The 21,939-nt window shown below is 45.9% G+C and overlaps 1 protein-coding gene across 2 annotated transcripts in view; it reads right to left on the bottom strand.

Moving 5' to 3' along the window:
* Positions 1–52: 52 nt before the first annotated feature.
* Positions 53–21,939, bottom strand: part of BICDL1 (BICD family like cargo adaptor 1) — a 75,380-nt gene continuing 53,493 nt past the window's right edge. The window contains exons 7-10 of one of the 2 annotated variants that reach the window (XM_054007017.1): positions 20,634–20,777; positions 15,175–15,305; positions 12,673–12,793; positions 53–3,821 (exon numbers count right to left, since the gene is read on the bottom strand). In XM_054007017.1, the coding sequence (XP_053862992.1) occupies positions 3,621–3,821; positions 12,673–12,793; positions 15,175–15,305; positions 20,634–20,777 (597 nt within the window). In that variant the 3' untranslated portion in view covers positions 53–3,620. The remainder of the gene's footprint in view (positions 3,822–12,672; positions 12,794–15,174; positions 15,306–20,633; positions 20,778–21,939) is intronic. The other variant, XM_054007018.1, reaches the window with a different exon arrangement.

Raw genomic sequence — 21,939 nt, 5'->3', positions numbered from 1 at the left:
TGAGAGGTACCGAGTATGCAGTCAGGGTGAGGTGGCTCTCCAGGGTCGCAGAATAATCAGGGATCAAAGCCCAGAGACAGTACCGTAGAAATGATCCATTTTATTCTGAAGAGAACTATTTACAAAAGAAGCTGTGGAGCATTGTTTTTACTAAAAATATGCCTTTATAGATTTATATAATACGTATCTTATAAAAACCATACACTTATTTACATTACTTCTACGTACAAAAATTACAGCACTGTGGTATGTACATATCTATAGATACATTCTTTCAGTTTGTCCCTGCTGTGTGCTTTTTCACTTTCAGTCTATGGGGACTGTCACTTCACTGTCTTACCCAGGCACGTCCCTTGTACCTCTAAGCTTTTGGTTAAAACAATTTGCTTTGCAGTGGTTGAAGTAGGAATGGTAAAGAGGGTTTGCTCTATGTCCAGAATCCACCATCAATCCTAGATAGGGTAAGGCCTACACACATCACCTGAAGTCCTTGTGCATGCACTGTTGCCTGTAAGCCCACTTTATTGCTGCTCTGCACAAATTGTGCCATAGACTTCACTCCTCAGTTTCTTTTCTTAAATTGATCTCATTTTCTTGCTTAATGGTACCTTGCTGATCTAAGTGTGTGTTAAGATAGTAAAGTGCTAGTGACTTGACTTGCATCTACATTTATTTGTATTTATTTTCTGTACTATGCTCGAATCTCATATATAACAGTAGGTCCCAGCTGTAGACTTTGCTAAAGGGAGCTTCTCCTTAGCTAGCAAAAAAATTTGCTTGTTTTCCCACAGCGGCAGTGAGATTGCTTTGTAATTGTCGTGCAGTTGTGTGAAATGTGCAGCCTCCATCCTTGAGCTGTGCAACTGTTGTACCAGGTGCAAGTCTCATCCCTGCCATATTGCCTGGAACTCCCCCTTAAGTACTGACAGGTGAAAATATTTTGTACTGGCGTTGACTGCTGCAGATCCAACTCCTGTGCAGTATAATCCCTGTATGCTGATGCTTGCCTGGGATACGGAATCTACTCTGCTGGGCTGCTGGGCTTCCTCCAGTTAGCGTTCTCCCTCCTCGTGACCTTTTCCAATAGGTTTGTAAGTGTCAGCTGCCCTCAGGGGAGGGGCGCTGGCATGTTGAACCCCTTATAGTGGATTAATTCCAGGCTCCTATCAGCTGTGCTGTCTTTGATGGTGAGTGCTCAATGACAGTTTAAGGCAGTGGTGGGCAACCTGTGGCCTGTAGGCCGCACGCGGTCTGTCAGGGTGATCTGCTGGCGGGCCGCGAGACAGTTTGTTTGCATTGACTGTCGGCAGACACGGCCGCCCGCAGCTCCCAGTGGCCGTGGTTTGCTGTTCCTGGCCAATGGGAGCTGTGGGGAACGTTGCGGGCTGCAGGGACATGCTGGCTGCTGCTTCCCACAGTGCCCGTTGGTCGGGAACGGCAAACCGCGGCCACTGGGAGCTGCGGGCGGCCGTGCCTGCGGACGGTAAATGTAAACAAACTGTCTCGCGGACCGCCAGCGGATTACCCTGACAGACCGCCCACGGGCTGCAGGTTTCCCACCATTGGTTTAAGGGACGACGAAACATTTAGGACACTTAAAGCACAGCATTAACGACGTGACATTTTGGGAATGTCTTGCTGCGAGATTGTCCTGAGAGACACTGCTTTATGTATCTGGTGTTAAGGTAGTTTTGTTGCAGTTGAGCAACAGCAGCTCAGCACAAGGACAGTTTCCTCTGACCTGGTCCCTGGTTCATAAGCTTTGTTTTGCCCATTTTCTGGGCTGAATAGCTCCCATGCCCAGATGGAGTTGCACTTTAAGTCCAAGAGAACTATATCCCAACTGTCAGCTCGAAATACGCTTGCTTTCCTTTCCCAACAGCTATCAACCTTCCCCCTGAAAAAAATATTGCAAAGAGTTTAAGGACTTGCTCCTTCCTTAAATGAAGAGACTTGTGAATTTCAATTACTGGCCTACACAGCTGTGACTCACGTCCACTCTCCCCTCCCAGCGAACATGCAACAAAAGGCACCTTTCTTATCACTGCATCTTCATTGCATAACTTAAGCCCCTTTCCTTAGGATGGCATATATACACTACATCATGGCTATAGGTTTCCCCTCCTCACCCACACATGTGCTGGGTATGCAGCTTGGAGAGGACTGTAGGAGACTGGCAGTTGGGAAATGAAAAGGTGACAGCAGCATAAAACCCTAGAACAGGCTGTTGCTTAAACATGCCAGCGGCTGCTTTCTCTAAAGGGGAAATGCTTATTTTATTGGTGGTAAAGTAGTTGTAAAGGAAGAGCTCTAAGTGGTAGTAATATGGCCTGCAGAAGGTACCAACCCTACTAATAATCTCATACGTACTGCAGGACTTCTAGCACCAAAGTGTGTGCGTATGTGTAGAGCAGCAGCATGTCCATACTCCTCACCCCAAGGGGAGGGGTCTACAACCACACTGAGCATAAGGGGATCCGACCTTCTACCATCAAGGCCTGAGTAGCAGAAAACGTATACACAGGAGCTATGGCCCTGAAGATCAGCCCTATAACTAAAGCTACTGCAGCAATGCTGAGCAGTGGAAGAGCTACACCTAGGACCTGATTTTCAGACACACAACAACCCATTTCTATTCAAATCCATCCGTTTTAGGTGCTCAGGACTTTGAGATGGCAGGTCATTGGAGCCCAGTCCTTAGTCCCATTGAAGCGACTTAGATTTTTGGCTATTGATTTCACGAGGAAGATGCACAAGGCCTTTGGCCCTAAGGCTGAGCTACACTGAACTTCCACAGCTAGGCCAAGGGAAGAGTCGGTACCTGAGGAGCACTGAACATTCACAACTCCCATTCCCTGCAAGTTGAGTTGTTGTGCTCAGGCTCCCCGAGGATCAAATCCTCAATATTCCGGGGTCTGAAACTGACCAACGGGGACCTAGATTCACCTCCTAGCATTAGCAGATTTATAACGGTACTGAGCTGGAAGGGATCTGGATTCCTGATGCGGTATGAGTAGCTATGGAGAGCACCGGGGGAACAAAGACTTCCAGTCGTAAGCGGAGGACAATAAGGACTTCCCCCACAGAGTAAGCTACAGCCATGTAAACATGTTACGTTCCCAGGACCAGTGCAACTACAGCCTGTGTAATCTGCAGGACAGCCCAGCTGCCAGGACTGGAGGTTGTATGAAGGCCACAACTTACCCCTACTCCTACTGTGACACTAGTAGTCAGTCCCCTGTATTGCCTTGTCCTGGGGTTGCTTATTTCCTTCTCCAGCATGAGAGAATGAGTTTAAGACAATTGGATTATTCTTCATAGCAGAAACTGAGTGGCCTGTGTCAAAGCGCCTAAAACGTACCCTGAAGTTTATCACTTTGCCTAAGGAATAAGAAAAGTTGCTCTCAGTTGGTATCACATTGTCAAACTGCAAATCTCCAGTTCATGTAAACTTTTTGTTCAGACCAGGTGGATTGTAAATAGTGCAGTCTCAAGGGTTAATTCCTTCACCCTTTGGGTTTTTCCTTTTGGATCAGATTCAGGTCCATTAGGAAGCTGGACAGTTGCCCCCAGCTTCTCCGCTCTAAGCAGGAATCATTGGAAAGATTTCTCCTTTCACATTAATTTTTCTTGAAAAAGGAAAAGAGACGGTTCCTTTCTGCCCCAATGGGCTCATCCCCCTGCTGCTCCGGCCTGAACACGGGGGAGGGTCTTGCAGACCGCTTTGCTCTGTAGCCATTGGAGAAGGAATAAGCAGGCTGGCTCCATTCCTTCAGATGTTTGTCCATCAGCTGCTGGTCAATGACCCTGTGCATGTCGTCCTGTAACAGAAGGGGAAAAGGATGTTCAGTCAGAAGCACAGCCAGCGTGTCAGCAGAGTTTACTCATGGACATGGCTAAAATGGGATTCTAGAATGGCCATGATGAAAGGAGGAAGGGTGGAGGGTACAAGGACCTCATTTAGCCACACTGCATGGGCCTGCATCAGCATCACTCCTCAAACACCAGGCCCTTAAAGAGACAACGCCCCACCATTATTCAAATGGAAATCAGGCCATTCACAGTTTAATATAGTTTAAGAGGTGGCTGTTTTCCAAGGTTTTTGCTGATGCGTGTGAAATGGAGCACCGCTTCTGGTATCCTTCTCCCAGGTCCCTGGCCAGTCTTTTCGGAGCTGGCTTGCTGCCATCTCCCCTCTCTCTGTCCAGGAAGCCGCACAGATGAGGCATGTGACTGAAGCAGAGGCCAGGAAGGGACAGGACTGTAGTACTGAACCTAGAGTAGCTCTGTACTGAAGAGTAGGCAGGCCAGATGGCAGAGAGAAGGTGAGGGTGGCCACATACATGAGAACCTCTTCAAGAGGGAACTAAGGAGGTAAGGCTTCTATTCATAATCAAAGAGAAACTACTGTCCTGGGTTGTGCTGTGGATGAGTTATGCGGCATTAGTACAATTTAGTGAGGAGTATTACGGTGTCTTTCTTTCCGATCAGTTTTCAAATAACATGGCACAGACCATCTGCAGCTGCCTGATCAGCAGGAGGTCATAATTCGCCACTGGATCATCCAACACTTTTAAAGTATAAGAAACCTTCCTTCCCCCAAGTAACGTTCACAGCATTGTAACCAACAGGACTGCCATATGCAAAAGGATTCAAGTCAACCGCCAACTTTGACTTCATCCAGCAAGACATGACATGACAACAGGGAAATCGTAAGTTTAATAACCCCAAACCCAGTTCTGCTGCAATTGGCCCTAATGTCGTATACAAGCAGGAGGCCATCTTGTACATGTTTTACAACAAAACAGGATCAGAATTATCGTCTTGTTTGAAATTTCAAGTATGTCAAATCCGCCCAACTGGCCGAGGCTCCTTGCCTCTCAAAGGGGTTGCTCACCCTTGCAATGTCCACGGGGGTCAATAGAACTTGAGGCTCTGACTAGTTAAACACAGCAATACAAATACACAGCACTTCCGATGCACAGCTCTTTGAACAAACACTAGTTTCTCAGATAGACACCCTGCTGGAGGCAGGTGCAATCAGAATCCCCAGTTCACGGATGGGGAAATGGAGGCTGTGTGGTGATGTGGCCTGCCAATCTCAGAGCAAATATTCTGTTCATGCCTGTCTCCTACTGCACATCAGCTGACTCAGCCCCCACATCCTTCAGAATTCAAAACCAAACACAAACAGCTACCCATCACTCATGGGAATGACGGTCTGAAAAGCCAGGACAGTCAGGGTTGAGCTTTCACATCTGGCCTCTGTTCAGCCTACTGTGTCCAGGCATCGGGGGCTCTGTCTTCTGATAGCTGCTCTCACTCCAGCCTGCTGTCTGATGGTCTCTGCCAGCAGCAGGCAGCATTAGGCATCCTCACGCTAAAAGTCCTATTTTTGCGACACACCTGAATTCAGGCTCTGCTGGGTTAATCCCGGAATGAGGTAATGTGGCGGCTGATGACCTCACGGCCCTCAAAGCTTACTGTTTAGAGGAAGCCCACTGAGTGGTGGGGTCTGATTATGCAGAATGACTTTCTAGCCAGATGGCTACATAGTTTAACAAAGATTCGGCACTAGTCAGACTCAGGGTTGCGTGAATCCAGAAGATGACAATTTCCAACCCACACACATTCTATGCAGCATAACACTCTAATGGGGGTTGGTTGCTATGGGCGACCATCAAATGCCAGTGGACACAGATGGCACATGCTCCATCACCCACCATCACAGCAGGTGCAAGTGCCAGCTCTGATTTGGGATGTTCAGGCAGTTCATGGCTCCGGAGATGTGTAACGTGGTCAGTGATTCAGTGAAGGCACTGGGCTCCTCAGACTCAGGTAAACAGCCTGCAGACACTTATGGCGCCATTCACTTTTACAGTGTCTCAAAATAAGCCCATTATTTCCAGGATAAGAGGAGGTGATGTCCCACTTTACAAGGTGATCTGGTTGGTTGCCTGCTAGGTAAGCAGGAGTGGGTAAGTTCAATAATTTAGCCTGAAGCGATTAGCTTGTTTTCAGGAGGGAAAATACCTGCCTTTCTAACTATTCTAGTACATGTAATATAGCCATGTTCATTTTAAATTCCTTCTGACCCCAAAATATTCCCCCGCCACCTCGTCCGAACTCTCTTTTCAGGCCAGTTTTAGAAATATAAATTAACCTAGGATGTGCCGTACTGGAACCCGCTGCAGTTCCAGTTAGTCCACTAGGTTGCCTCTGCCCTACGTATCTGATGGGTTTAGAGGCAGATGATCAACTTCCAACAAACACACAAAACAACACACCTGGGAATCTGTAATGCTAGCTCCTGGTGTGTGGGAGAAGGGGGAGGATTGCCCCTTGTGGTCTATTCACCCAATATCTGGAGGTGGATGGACTGATATCCCTTGTGATGTACTTACCCAAAGCCCAGACCTGTTATCTGCGCTCTTTAGGAAGCAGATGCAGTGAGCTGGAAGTAGCAGGAAGAGTGACAGGGCTGTTAGGGGGCCTGAAGCAAGGTTAGACTGCAGAGTTCATATTTTTTTAAATTAGGGCTGAAAAAAAGGAGGCTGTAATGGAAGAAAGTGAAGGGCAAAGGGGTCAAGATGAACTTCAGTATTAACTAAAACAGACTCCAGCAGCTTAACATACTTTAGGTTTATATACCCAGCTTTTCAAAGGGCATCTTCCCCCGAGCAGATGAGAAAGGCACTTAGCCATCTCACTGGCAGATTTGTGCCCTCCTTTAACTGTGGGGTACCATTATATATAATGCAGCGCAAAGGATAAAAATAGGGCAGCTGGCTAAAGAGCCCTTTAAAAGACCGTCCCAGGAGACCTTACATCTTGAGGTCACTGACTAGACAATACGGTAGGTCAGAGGTCAGAAGTTCAGTGACTTGCCCAGGCTCTCGCAGAGAGGCCATGTCTGCGCTGGCATTAGAAGTCAGGAATCTGTGGCTCCTAGTAGTTTGCAGCAAGGGATACACAGGGATGGAGGGAGTGGAGAAACTGGGTGAAGGGAGTGGTGATGTATCAGTTTCATTCAGTAAACCAGAGTATACAGAGATAATTTGACAGTGCTTGTGTATTCTGATTGGCTGAGGGGGGGAGCCTCCATTTTTAGAGTACACTGTTCGCATACAGAAACACAGTGATCTCTCTGCTTCTCCTAGCCAGGAGACAGGCAGCACTTTATCATAGAATATCAGGGTTGGAAGGCACCTCAGGAGGTCATCTAGTCCAACCCCCTGCTCAAAGCAGGACCAATCCCCAGACAGATTTTTTTTTTTTAACCCCAGTTCCCTAAATGGCCCCCTCAAGGATTGAACTCACAACCCTGGGTTTAGCAGGCCAATGCTCAAACCACTGAGCTATCCCTCCCCCCATGTTACAAAGAACATGTATCGTTTGGGGCGTGATGTCTATGGACTAGAACACTGCGCCAGGACAATACCCCACTGCTAGAGACAAGCCCCAGGGAAAGCACACGCATTTATCAAAGCTAACCAGCAAACCTAGTTAGACTCCCTATTATCCAAACAATCTATTCCATTGACTAGCTCTCATATACACATGATTAATGGCGTTTGCCTAGTGCAGTCGTGACAGTTGTTCACCACAGCATTGTTGGACAGCTGCATGTGGATGTCTTAGAGCTCATGAGGCTGATTCTTTGCTGCCTTTCACCTGGTGGAGTCACTTACACCTGTGCAAAGTGGCTGTGACATGCTACTCTAGCAGAGTTCTGCTCTCCCTCCTGCCAGCTGTAACATTTCAGCGCCAGCTTGCAGGGGAGTAAAAGTCTTCACATGGTGCAAGGCACCAGAGAATCAGGCCCCGGGTTTCTTTCAGCCCAGGTGTTGTGGGCTTCTCCTACTCTACTGGGGTTTCATGCAGCTTGCCAACAGCCAGGCATGTCTTATTTAATAGTGAAAGTTAAAGGGAAGCTGTTGCGTCTCTATTTGAATAAGCAACACAAAAACCCCTTTCATTATCTAAATTTTTCCCCATTTGCTTTTGGGGACACCACTGCTGCTCCTTATTCAGATAATGGTAGGCACGGGTAAAATCAGTGACAATATCTAGTGACCCATAGAGTAAGAAATGGCACTTATTCTCACCAATGTCATATTTTCCCATGATATGTGTTCAGTGGCAGATCCTGGGTTCTCCCGTGCAGAGATGTATGAATAAAAGACCAACTGGAGCGTTTAATTCCACTAAGATCTGCTGTTTCCATCCCCAAACTGAGATGAGAATGGTTTACCTTGATTGCATGCATGTGTCTGTATAAATGCACATACCGTAACTAAGCTATCCCCAGCACTAGGAAGCTATGACATATGGCTATTTTTGTCGAGGGCCATTGGTTAAAATAGAGACTACGAGAGCAAACATGTAGTTTGGACCCCTCACCAGCACCAGGATACAATTATGAATTAAACACAGCTAGAGTAGTGGGAGAGTTAATTTAATTTTCTAAAAATACTTGGGGTCTTGGGGGAAAAAACCCCAACCCCCCCCCAATACTTAAACTTCATTTATATTAGATGGTTATCAGACATAAATGACTTTTTTTTAAATCTTTCAGTAAATCAGGCAGCTTGGCAAAAACTTACTGCAGTATAGGAATATATATTTTTTTTAAATGTGGAGTTCCATTTCTGATATAACCTTCTGTAGTGGGCCGCATTCTGCTGCCATTAAAGTCAATGGGAGCAGGATTGGTCCCGCTATATTTCTGCTGTTTGACATTATATACTATAAAATATAAAAGAGCAAATGCCTGTTTATAAAACTACAATTTAGCAAAGTACTACACATGGTAACTAAGAGTGGTTGACAACATCAGTCCAAGTTCCAGTAGAAACCAGGGATGTCCATATAAGCCTTATCTGCAGCCTTTGATATCTGTTGGACTGTCGGCAGTCAAAAGATAAGACTACAAATTAAAAAACCAACAATTTTTATTTCAATTACTCTTCTAGGTATGCGAATGAGACTGAACGCATTTTTAGCTATTAGCGGCAAGAATTTCTAGTGTGGGCATACGAGGTCAGAGTCCCACTGCCTTCCACTTTTTGAAGTCACATGCATGCAGCGTGGGTACAAATCGCTACCCAATCGGAAATTTCCACTCACAGGGGTGGTGGAGCTTAATATTCGCTTTGCACAGATTTAAATGACTGCACAATGGGAGAATGGGCTCATGGTCCTTACCAGAGGCAGGGACACCTTGAATAGTCCAGTTTTTCCATGTAGCTTTTGAAAGACTCCTATCCACTAGTGTGTGGAGTTTAAGTTCACTTGATATAGGGCATGTCTTCAGCTTTAACATGGCTGTGTAGTCACGGCCAACCTCCACAAGGGGCACAGCTCCCACTGTCTACACTGGCACTTTACAGCGCTGTAACTTGCTGCGCTCAGAGGGGTGTTTTTTCACACCCTGAGCGAGAAAGTTGCAGTGCTGTAAAGTGCCAATGTAGACAAGCCCCAAGGGGTTTAGTCTTTGTGAGTTTGGGTCTGTACCTAGGGGGCGTCTCAGTTCTCAGTGAAAAGCAGCAATTTTTTTACTCCCAGGTCAGTAGCTGTTCTCATCTAGAGCCCGTTTGGTGGTCCGTGTAAAGTAAGTCTCCGTCCAGGCTTTACTGGGTAGATACCCCAGCGCTAAACCAACCACCACCTTGGCCATTTTAGAGATGACAAGGACTGAATGGATCACGGAGACTGAACTCCCTTCAACCCTAGAGAGGATCCCTCTAGGGCAGGATTGGGATGCACTGATCGGGCAGGGTCCAGGAGTTTGCTCTATCCAAGCCTGTGCTACCTGCTCTGTGAATAGCCAGAAGTTTTCAGTTGCAAGAGCTATCAATCCAGCATCCTCCACTACTAAAAACAGAGGTAAGTTATCTACTGTGTCATCCCATCTAGGCAAGATTCCCTGGTAACATCCATGGAATAGGAATTTTTTTTTTAAACTAACTAAATGTGGGATTTTTTTAATGTATCTTCTAATTTTTGTGTATGCAATTGGAGGAGTGTGATGTGTGTTCTCAGCCTAGAAGGAGAGAAAAGCAGTTTCCTTCATTCTCAGGCTTGGTCTACACTTCAAAATTTACATCGGCAGAGCTGTGAATGCTGACTAAACTCCCAGTGTAGCCACAGCTATGCCAACAGAAGAGGACTTCTGAAAGCACACGTAATGTTGTTTGGAGAGGTCATGTTCCTACACTGGCAGAAAAACCCCTGTTGGTGTCGGTTGTGTCTACACTAAGGGGCTGTCAACATTGCTATAGTGGCATAAGCTTTGTAGTGTAGATACAGCCTGAGTGGGTCGTGTTATGGCTTTAAAGTTTGAGTCCTTGCCCAGCTGTCACTAACTTTGAATTGGCTTCCCAAATGACTGCTTCAATGTCAGATGGGCAAGTGTTGTAGTGGCTTGGAAAGCTAGTTCTAGATGTTCTGATCAGGAAGAGAGAGGGCAATGCCTGCAATGGCTTTTCTTGCCAAAAAGTTTTACACGCTAAGGGCCAAATTGTGCTCAGTTACACTACTGTAAGTCTCTATGGAGCAGTTCTGGGTTGACTCTGGCATAACCAAGAGCAAAGTTGGCCCTACGATGTGAAAAGGTTTTGCTTTAACTTTAAAACCCCTACCATGAAGCGATGTTTTGGCTTTACAAAGTTTTTCAAAAGGCTGTTTGTTCTCGTTCATTATTATTCTACAAAATTAACTCAGTTTTATAGGCCAAATTCATGCCTGCTGTAACTCCTGAAATCAATGAAGTTACACCAGGAGTTACAATAATTCTGATTATTTAAAATGGTAATTACCTGCTATGTTTTCTTGTTCACAGCTGGTTGTCCTAACACACATCAAACTCAGTGAAGTTTTCAAAGCAAAAGGACTTCAGGATTGGACAAATGACAACATACTCTTCAGAAAAGACTATTTCCTGGACAGACTCTATTAGCTTCACGAAAATAGACCCTTTCCATTCATAGAGCTGTTCACATCCTCAGAAAGGAACAGCTCATTTCACCTGTTTAATAAGATTTGTGCATGTGCCAAGAGACATTTGTCATCAGTTTACCTGTGCAACCTCACTGAAGTCAATGGGTTGTGCAGGTGTAAGTGAAGGTAGAATTTTACCCTTATAGACCTGTTCTTGCTCCTGTTAAAGCCAATGACAAGACTCCCACTAGCTTCAGTGGATAATCAGACCCTAGCTTTGGAGAGGAAAACCAGTGTTAAAAGGAAACAGCTATAGGAGACAGACAGTGGATTCCAATGGGCACCTTGCACTGTGTGGAAATGATCATGGAGGACGCCATGTGTAATGAAAGTAGTGAATGGAACAGAGGCTAGTGTAGTCTGTGAGACACACTTTCCTTCAGCAGAGAATGAAACACCACTGGACTTGGATGTGATGGGAGAGTGAATGAGGTGGGTGGGATGGAGCGTGGGAGCTCACCTCAAAGGCAGGAGGGGTGTACGACAAAAGCTGTTGGTACGGGAACTGAGAGAGGCCACTAGATCAGAAACCAAAGGAGCCAGATAGTAAAAAGCCCTGAGGAAGCAAACTGTAAGCAGGAGAAAAAAGAGAAACGAGAACACAATGGAGTTGAAATAGGAGAGAGGTTGCATGGGAGAGGTTTCTACTGGTCAGGTTGGATAGTCAGTGCAGTCATCATCGTACTAGTTCTGTAACAACCTACAACAAACCAGGGATCCATCAATCTCTGCCTTGAGCTTTGTCTCTCCTTCCATTTGTTTGTATCTTTTTTCACACATCCCTCCCTCCATATTATTTGTCCAAATAACTACTGTATCTTATTTCTCTCAAGCGATCTCTGGCTTTGTGTGACTTCGGTGCTAGTGGCTCCCAAACTGGAAGAACCCAGGTTAGCCATTTTACCCATAATTTGGAGTGGGACTGAGTTTTCACCTTTCCATCTAGCTAGATTTTCTGATGAAAAAGAAAGCATTTACATCTGTGTCCTGAAATGGTAGAGCCCAAATGATCAGTAATGGCTTCATTGCCTCTGTTCCCTATCTGAAAAGGAGGCACAGGAGACTGACTGAAGTTTTTAGAAGATTTAGTGCTGCTACATGTGGGTGTCTTCAGTCAGTATGTTACTCGGATAGTAATCTGATCTGAGATGGTCAATGTCTCTGATCTATGGACATAGGAAATCTAAAGTAAGGAACCTTTGTCCCGCCACAGCAAAACTTTTCCACGTCCACATCCCAGAGACTGAGCCAGGTCGCAGCTGTTAGAAAGAAGGAGCTGAGTTTTGAAAAGGAGGTGTCCCTGTCACCAGGGCTATGTGCAGCTGTGAAATTAGAGTTGGTTCCTTTAGTTGCTCTGTCCCCATATTAAATAGTTGTTTCTTTATAGTACACTGTCTGCAAGGGTCCAAGTCCAGAGATCGCTCCCCTGCTTTAACCCTGGGGCTCTCTGTGGCTTGTGCCCTTCACACTAGTGTTTTATTACTTGAGAAACAACAACTTTTGTATTCCAGATATATTCCAGCTTCATGTGTGATATGAGCTTACAGACAAGAAGGAGTCAACCTGTGGAACTTTCCCTTCCTCAACCAGTATACCCCTCGCCTTGAGCCAATGATCTGTAAGTGCTTCCCACCAATGCTCCACTTTGCACCGATGTTGGGCATCACCTACCTGCCATGCCTCAAGCTGCTGTGAGAGGTTCAGTTTCTGTTGAATAGCATCCAGCAGCTGACTGTTCAGAGACATCATGTCGATCTTGCACTTGGCTAGTTCCATTTCCACGGCATTCTTCCTGGGGGGAAAAAGAGAGACATGGACAATCTCAGAGCACAATTCAATTTTATCTAGATCAATTCCTGCAGGTCTTCAAAACCACCTCACCGGTGTTCACTGATTTCCATTCAGCAAAATCCGGATATGGAACCTGAGATCAGATCTGCCAAAGGACTCTGAATATTGAGTGGGTGACTAGCTCCAGCTTCTACTGGGACAATGAAAAGGAGATGTATCCTGCCACCAGGTGAGCAGAGCCCTTATCATATGGAGAATACTTCTCTATAGAGGGGGGATGGAAAGCGGGACATACTCTGATAAATTGTTGTGTAGGCTTCCACTGTTAAGACCCCGCCCAAACAATTTACACTTGTAAGTCTTTATTCAACCATTTCCTGTGCCTCATATGCCCAAGAAATAATATAAACTGGTAGGGAATATCCTGGCTGCTAATTGTAGATGCAAGTTTGTTCTGATATTTGTATTAACCATATCTGATTCATCCGCTACCCTGCAATAACAACTTTCCCCTGCTTTTCTGCAGAAGAGTGGTCTAGGAATTAGTTTTTATGTTATAGGCAGAGCTAGTTGCACCGCCTACGTTTAATGATGCTCAGCACCTCTCATTAAAACACTGTTCTCAGTTGCTTATAACTTTGCCAAATTAACTGTTCAGGCTGAAATTTTCCATGCAGGGTGTCTGCCTGAGGCTGAATTGTTTTGGAAAGTTTCAGCAAAAATGGCTTGAGACAGGAGGGAAATACATTTTGCCCATGTTAATAATAATCTTGCAACTGCTCCTCTGAGATGGTCCAATACCTCCAGTCTTTGGAGCAGGGTTTTGCAGTTTGGCAGGGGATGTCACCCTGGTGCTTGGGATGTGCCTTTTACTGTTTTTTATATCTGTCTGTGCACGCACAAACACTCTTCCCTAAAGCACCATCCCACCCTTGCCTTGTCTGCAATCAGTCACAGCCATTGTACAACCTCTCTCCAGTAATAGCTCACACACCCAGTTCCACAAACCATAAATATTAATGGCTTGTCCCACGTGAACTACTAAGGTCACCTGAACAGCAAAAAATCTGCAGATCTCCAGTGAAAGGCCCCAGGTCTGAGTGTTTCAGAAAAATATGCTTCTATTGTAAAACAGCCCATCACTGCTAGATATTAACAGTGGAATTTATGCATCCCCCGAGTGGCATAGTTGCCATAGAGACAGCAGAACTGGCAACCCATACTGCTATTAAATGTCAAAGCAAGCCTTTTGCACCAAACATCAGTAGCAGGGATATTCCCTACTTCTGCCAACAGATGGAGCTGTTACAATGGCATTCTGAAGGGATTTGGTACCTTTTGGGACACTGTAAAGAACACTTGACAGATCATGTAATTAAAAAAAAAAATTGAGCCATTGTGTATGCCTGCTTATCTGCCCTCCCTCCTCGTATGCATGCATGATTTGATGTGCTCTGCTCCTCTTGCCAACCCAGCAAGGATTAGGCGTTGCTGTAAGGAAGTGGGCTGCATTGTGTTCTGTCCTGTCTCACTTCACCGGAGGTCAGAGTCTCTCTTCTGATCTAGAGTAAGCAGAATACAAGTGCTTTTGCCCTTCTCCCCTTCCTCCAGAGCCTGGTGTCCTGCACTTCATGTTCCTCCCTCAGGCTGCCTAAAACTGAGCCCGCAACGATGGGGAGGGAAGGGGCAGACTGGGAAGGTAAAAAAATGAAAAAATGTGGCATAAAGACTGGATCGAAGTCATGGGAGGGGAAGGACAGAGGGATGCGGTAAGAGGGTTGCACAGAGAAAGTAAAGCAGGAGAAAGGGAGAGCAGAGGGAAGGTGGAGCACAGAGGCTAAGGGCAGAGGAACAGGATAGAGAAGCATAATTGAAGGACCAGAGGATTGCAATAACAGAGATTCACAGAGGCACCAGAGCAAAATGGAAGAGGGGGACTGGAAGAGCTATGGAACAGGTTAGAGAAGGTGCAGTAGCAGAGATACACAGAGGAACTGGAAGGGAAGCTAGAAGAGCAAAAGAAAATAGGAGGAGGAGGAAGGGACCAGTTCCAATATTTGTATTCCCTTCCCAAATGGGGCAATAGCCATCCCTTGGCTTGATGAAAAGATCTGTCCCCCAGAGTTGCTAAAAATAGACTGTATGGAGTTTCTTTTAAATGAGAGCAGAACTGCTGGTTCCAGGAACTTCCCGGGATCAGGACCCCTGTCACAGGCACTTAGCAGGACTCCTCAGCACTCAAAAGTGGGAAGATCTATCACTTTACTGGCAGCAGCCTGGCAACAAAGCTGCCCCCAAAGTGTCTGCTTTGAACAAACTGATGGGTAAATTCTGAGACCACAACCCAAACCCATCTCTGTTTTTCAATAGAATTCTAGTTACTTGGCAATGGCCTCATCTCGATCCCTGATGGCCTTCAGAAGCTGTTCATTTGTCTCCTTATCTTCAGCTGACCCTCGGAGCCTGTCCCTTTCTTCTTTCAGCGCAGTCATCTCCACACTCAGCAGCGTCACCTGTCAGGAACAGGAAGAGCACTGACAAACATTTCTCCCCTCAGGGTAATAATTAGTACTGGTGGAAGGTGCCCGACTGGCAGCCTTGAAGAGAGAAGTCCTCTAATCACAGAGCACTTAGCATGAGCAGTGACTGGCTACCACTGGACATGTGCCTCAGCTCTCATCTGAATGAACCACCTTGTAAGGGTGAGAGTTTCCAGTCTCCGGGCCCATCAAACCTTGACCTTTACAGAGGCTGCCAACAATGGTGATAACTGAAGTGGTGGCTCCTACCTGCAAGGCCTAAGCTTTGCCAACTCACTTGTCATGGGCTGCCAAACAGCCATCAGATGGCAATGACTCCATTCCATTCCATTTAATGATCACCATGGATAATGTTAAAGGCCATTTTAAAGGCTCCACTGCAGCCCCTATGATCCACCATAAAGGAGATGAGTTGTGATCCCGCTATCTCAGCTACATTACAGCCACTGAAGGTTCACTGTCAAAATGTTACTTCCTCACCAAGAGACAGTCCTCTATTGATCCAATGTCCTTTCAGCCTGCACTCTGGTCTCTGATCTTTCCTTGACATCACTTGGGTTCATAAATTTTCAAGTGCCTCCCACCCCACCTCAATAAGTTTAAAAAACTAAAAAAAAATAAAAAACCTCATTTTCCTGACTGTCTTTTCTTTAGAAGTAGTGAGCAGTTAAAAACAAACCTATGCAAGAGTGATGATGTGAAAAAGGCCACTCAGCTCTAAGGTTACTGGCACTCATCAGAATTTTAATTAGACTTTAAAATACATGTAAAATATTTAATAAACTGAGAATCTATTTACCCTTTAACCCAGTCCAAAGTGAATTAATAGCTTATGAAATCATGAGGGACTCACTCTATCACAGCTCTGCAAACCTCCATAGGCATTTGGTGTCTTGGTCTGCTATATGCAGGAATTCCATTACCAACATACTGCACTACCACCTTGGAAATCTTTCTGAGATGCAACAAACTGCCCTTCTCTAAACCTCACTGGTGGTGGGAAGACAGCTAAGAAGTTATTCACCACATCGATATTTCCAGTGACAGTAGAAAAGTATCTGCCATGGATCTGCTTCTGGGCATGGACCGATTGTGGGAGATGAATGTACACAGAGAAACTGCTTTTGAAGATGGAGTTCTGATGCCAGGTTAAAATACAGTACTGGCTGGCAAGTCTTTCTGGGAGGCTGAAGGAGAGGGTGAGATATGTTCACTAGGCTGAAGTTCTACACAGCATTGGACTCTCCGTGTCCAAGTAAAAAATACAGAACCATAGAAATGTAGGGTTGAAAGGGACCTCAAGAGGTCATCTAGTCCACCCAGTATGCTGTGGCAGAACCAAGTAAACTTAGACCATCCCTGACAAGTGTTTGTCTGACCTGTTCTCAAAAACTTCCAATGGTGGGGATTTCCAAAACCTCCCATGGAAAACTATTCCAGAGCTTAACTACCCTTATAGTTAGAATTTTTTCCTAATATCTGACCTACATTTCCCTGGCTGCAGATTAAGCTGATTACTTCTTGTCCTACCTATCATTTTTGCTGCTCTCCTATGGACTCTCCCCCATTTTATCCATATCTTTCTTGAAGTGTGGCACTCAGAACTGTGTGGCACCCAGAACTGGACACAGTACTCCAGCTGAGGCCTCACCAATGCTGATCAGAGTGTGACAATTACCTCCCAGCTTTGAGAGGTGACGTAGTGGGTTGTAATGGAATTAACTGCAAGAAGCTACCCAATACTTTGTTTGAAGTATTGCTGGGAGCATCTCTAGGAAAGGCTCTGGCTTTAACTTGAATCTTCTCCGTGTTAGCATATTCCTAAGAACGAAAGAGCTGTTCCCTGTGAGATTGCCACACAAGCACTAGGGAACCCTTCGAAGATATTTCTGTGTATTAATCATTCATACAGCTCCTCATTTGTGTTTGTTCAACTGGCCCTGATTGGGAAAGCCACCACGCTTATTCCCAGGAAGGGGAGGGTTATACAGTCCCAATACCTTCCTCCAAGTGGCAGTGGTGAGAAGTCCTAAATGAGCTGTAAGACACTGCATTAGTTCTCCCCCTCACCCCCCATAGGAGCGGAACACAGTTCAGAGCAGGTGGCTGGGGAGCCCACGCTATTTCATCCATCTAAAGCAGATGAGCTTCCAAGCAGAGGTTTGAACGGTCTTTCAGCACGGGACAGTCTATAAGAATTGATTGGTTTCTTTGCTCACAGATTGCACTGCATGGCAAGCCCTGTAAATATGCCAGTTAAACATATCCAGAGGTGTGTTAGAAGGCACTGTCCTGTAATAATATCTGTAGCTGTGGATGTACAGAGGGGTGTACAGCATAAAATACACCACTTGGTGGGAGTAGAATGGAGCAGTCATTCCCCTGCCCGGCAATTTTCTTTAGCATTAAACAAGATTTTCTGATTGTTTCTCCCATGTGGTTACTTACCCTGTGGAAACTGTGGTTCTTTGAGTAGTCCATGCGGACCCACTCTAGATGTGTGCATGGGCCTGATCAGTGAGAGAGTGGATTTATTTTTTAATAGCAGTGTTCACTGGGCAACATAGTCATGCTGTGCTGCCTCATGCTTCCATATCGGGGCACAAAGAGTGGGGTGGCTGTGACGCCTCTCAGTTCCTGTGTGGCTGAGGATTCTGAAAAGCGGTGACAGAGGATGGGTTGTGGGATCTGCACTGACAACAACAGCATCCTGAAGAACCACAGTTACTATAGAATGGTGACTTAGTCTTTCTTCTTTGAGGTTGTCAGTGTGGATCTCACTGTAGGTGACCGGCCACCACTACCCTCCCTGAATGGTGGGAGTGAGGGTTTTAACTGTATCAGTCAAACAGTGATTGAAGTACCGCTCTCCTGAATTTGGCATCTGACCAGGCTTCCTTATCAAGTGCATGAAGTTAGTGGGTTGCTCTGTGTAGCCTTATAGATTTCAGAGATCACCATGTTCCTGAAGCAGGTGGAAGATGCCGGCTGTATTCTGGAGAAGTGTGCTTTGATGTCTGGAGGGAGATGCTTGCCAACAATGTGCTAGCAGGTGGATCCCGTGTGATGAGATAGCTTACCCTTTTGATGTGCTGGATATGGCCTGAAAGCCTTGCTTCTGGTGAGGTAATAGATAGAACAACGCACTAGAGAGGTCTAAATAGGCTCTTCCTTTCTCCTGGCACCGAGCGTGGCTTTGGGAAGAAGGCTAGTCAAGCAATCCATTGGTTTAGGTGGAATTCTGAGACCACCGTAGGGATGAACTTGGGATATAATATCAGTACCACCTTGTCCCTATGAAAGGGTGTGTAAGGCAGTCTGGCCATAAGGGCTCGGAGTTCATTAACTCTCTGTGCTGAGATAATGGCCACACAAAAGATGATGTTAAGGTGGTAATCAAAGCACTCGGACAGTGATTCAAAGGGGGATCCAAGCTTTAGAAGGAGGCATTGAGGTCCCAGATGGGAGTTGGGTCTTCGACTGGAAGGCAAGCCCTGTAAGGGAGGCCTTTGAGGAATTTTGATACTGTAGGGCATGCGAAGACCAGCTATGAGTGTACTGGAGTGCGACAAGCAGATATTGCAGCAAGATGAACCCTGGGAGAGTTGAATCCTAACTCTGCATGATCTTGGATATTATTCAGGGGATCAAGTCATGCCAAGACCACGTGCCTTGCATCTGCAGGTGGTTCAGGTGGGTGCCCCAGCTTGTCCTTAAAGCGTCCGTAATAAGCGTTATCAGGAGGGAAAGGACAGAAAACGGCACCCCTTTTCTTATGTTCACTAGGTCTAGCCACCAAGTGAACTCTTGCATGACCTGAGGCACTGAACAGCTTTCTGAGATGTCTGGACAGGAAGTATACAGATGTCAGCCACAACTGTAAGGGCTATACGTGAAGTCTGGCAAGTGGCATATGCATGGACACTGACATGTAGTCTAAAAGTCTCAGACACGTATGCACTGTCTGAGGTAGGTTCTTGCCAATCTGGAGTCAATTAAAGCTCCTCTGAACTCATCTGCAGTGGCTTGAGAAACAATGTCTCATAGTTCATAAGGAGTCCTATTTAAGAGAATAGGGAAAGGAGGTATTCCAAGACTTAGAAATCTCGTGTTGGAACATGCCTCAGCCAGTCATCCAGGTATGGGTGGACATGGATTCCCTACCTCCTTAAATGCTCTCCCACCACTGCTAGGCATTTGGTTAATATTCTTGGTGTTGTGGAGAGTCCAAAGGGCAGAACCTTGCATTTTTAATGGTTGGGCCCCACTGTGAATAAGCCATACATCTGTCCCACAAGAAGTACGCATCCTACAAGTTGAGAGCTGTGAGCCAGTCTTAAGCGTAGAACGAAGGAATGATGGAGGCATGCTGAACCAAAGACAACATATGTATTTGTTGAGTTTCCTCAGATCTAGGATAGGCCAAGACCCCCTTTCTTTTTCAGAATGAGGAAATACTGGGAGTAGAAGCCTCTTGCCTTAAGATCTGGGGGAACCCGCTTCATCTAGGAGCCACAGAGGAAAGAGGCCACTTCTGTTAGTAGTTGGCTGTCGTGAGAAGGATCCCTGAAGAGCAAGGCAGAGGGCAAAGAGTGGAACTCAGTGGGGTGGCTATGGGACCAGTGACTTGATCTCCAAAGTCTCGGCAATCCTCACAAGGAACTCCTAGAATGTTTTAGAGTCATCCTTTGCAGGTGCCGTTGCCGTTGGATACCACTTCATCTAGCAGCGAAGAGTGAAGACCATTTAGTGGTGAGATGAGGCACTGACATTGCTCAGCTCCTGGATCTGTCTCTTCCTAATATTCACGCATCAGTGGTTTGGCCGGGGATGCTGCTGGGGAGAGAGATCTCTTCCTTTTCCTCAGTTCTGGAAGGCTTTGAAGAAGTGTTTAGGTTGAGCTGAAAATTAGTGTGTTGGATACTTGCCGGGTTCTGTCTTGCTGCCACGGCCAGTAAGAGGGAATCAAGACAAAGTTGCAGCCATCCCACCTTTATGCTCTCGGATGAGGCCGCACAGGGTGCATACATGGATCCTGCCACTCCAGTTCCAATCTTGCATGTGCATGAGGCACATGCACACCTACAGAGGGATCCACACTGAGATATACTTGAAGAACATTGGGTTAGCAAAAATGGACTCATACAGGACTCTGAAAGGTGTTGCCAACAGGTCTTCTCAGGATATGACTAGATGACCTCTTCCAAATAAGCAGAGCGCCCTGTGGGAATGTGCCACAATCCTGTCTTACAAAGCAACATGCATTTCAGAAGGTCCAGGGAATCTGCATGGATTGCTCACCTGGCTGTGAAGTCTCTGCAGTTCCTCCAGGCTCTGCCTCAGTTTCCCTCTTTCTCCCTCCATTAACTCCCTCAGGGCCCTTGAGTCCTCACTTGTTTGCCTGATCTGTTCTTCTAAAGCATCATCATCACTTCTCCGAGAACTCTGGCAGCAAGAGAGAAACATCTTGCTCAGCTTTCATTTATAAGTTACAGTTTGCATTAATTTTGTACTGATTTGGGGCCAGCTCTAAGAAAGTACGAGCAAAGTGGGAATGTCACTCTGCAAGAGCTCTGATGTTACAGTACACGTTCACATCCATTTATGCAGTGTCCAGAGGGCTCACAATGCAGCCAGTCACAAATACATCAACTAAGACGAACACACACACAGCCCCTAAGCCTGGGTAGAAAGAACACACACAGGTTACTTACCTTAGCATAAAGATATACAGACACACTCCCCACTCTGTAATACTCTACCCGCATCTCTGACTACAACCCAGCTCTGATATTACCTCTTCATACACTTATTCCTAACCAGCTTTCCATGTTTAGGCCTTTATATGTTATCTCCATTCTCCCTTGAACAAATGCAATCTTGTATTCTTTCTCAACCTTTTATGATTCAATCCCAACTCCTACAGGCACTGAAACTGGTTGGGTCAGGGTTCCCATTCATGTCTGAGGTTTGCAGGTACACATAGCCTGCTGGCTTATTTCTGGAGGTGCCATTCCAGAATGGAGCTGCCTTCAGGTTGGCTGTTTCCTTGTGGGGAACACACAAGTCTTGAGGATGAAGCAAATGGAGGGCCAAGATGTGACTTTTGAGTCTTTGTGAAAGGCTACACATTTCCCCACTACTTTACTCTGTCATGGAGGTTGTCCCAGTTCTCCAAAGAGAGGATCTGCAGGTCACCTCCAGCATGATTCTATTCAATCACCTATTATGTTAAGTTTCTGAGCTCTGCTTCTATCCTCAGTACTCCAAGGCAAAAATAGGTGATATGTTGCTGCAGGAGATTCTCTCTCCCATGCATAGGGGCCACCTCTGGTGGCTTATCACAGGAGGGTTTGTGTCTATACTCTATAGGACCCCAATTCTCATGATAACTCTTACCTTGCTTTTCACTCTCACTGATCTCTTTATATCATTGCAGTTTAAAACAGGGTTGGGAGACTTTAATCAGAAATGATGGTGAAAGAACCAAAATACCATGAGAAAGTTTGCAATATTTTCAAGCTGGCTGAAACTAACACTAAGTAGAACTCTTGCAAGAAACCCTGATGAGTTCTCCAGAGTGATTTCCAGACTGGAGAGATTTGGA

Source organism: Malaclemys terrapin, chromosome 16 (genome assembly GCF_027887155.1).
Source record: "Malaclemys terrapin pileata isolate rMalTer1 chromosome 16, rMalTer1.hap1, whole genome shotgun sequence".
Lineage (NCBI taxonomy): Eukaryota > Metazoa > Chordata > Testudines > Emydidae > Malaclemys > Malaclemys terrapin.
Note: the sequence above shows the minus strand (reverse complement) of the source record. Positions and strands in the feature narration are given on the sequence as shown.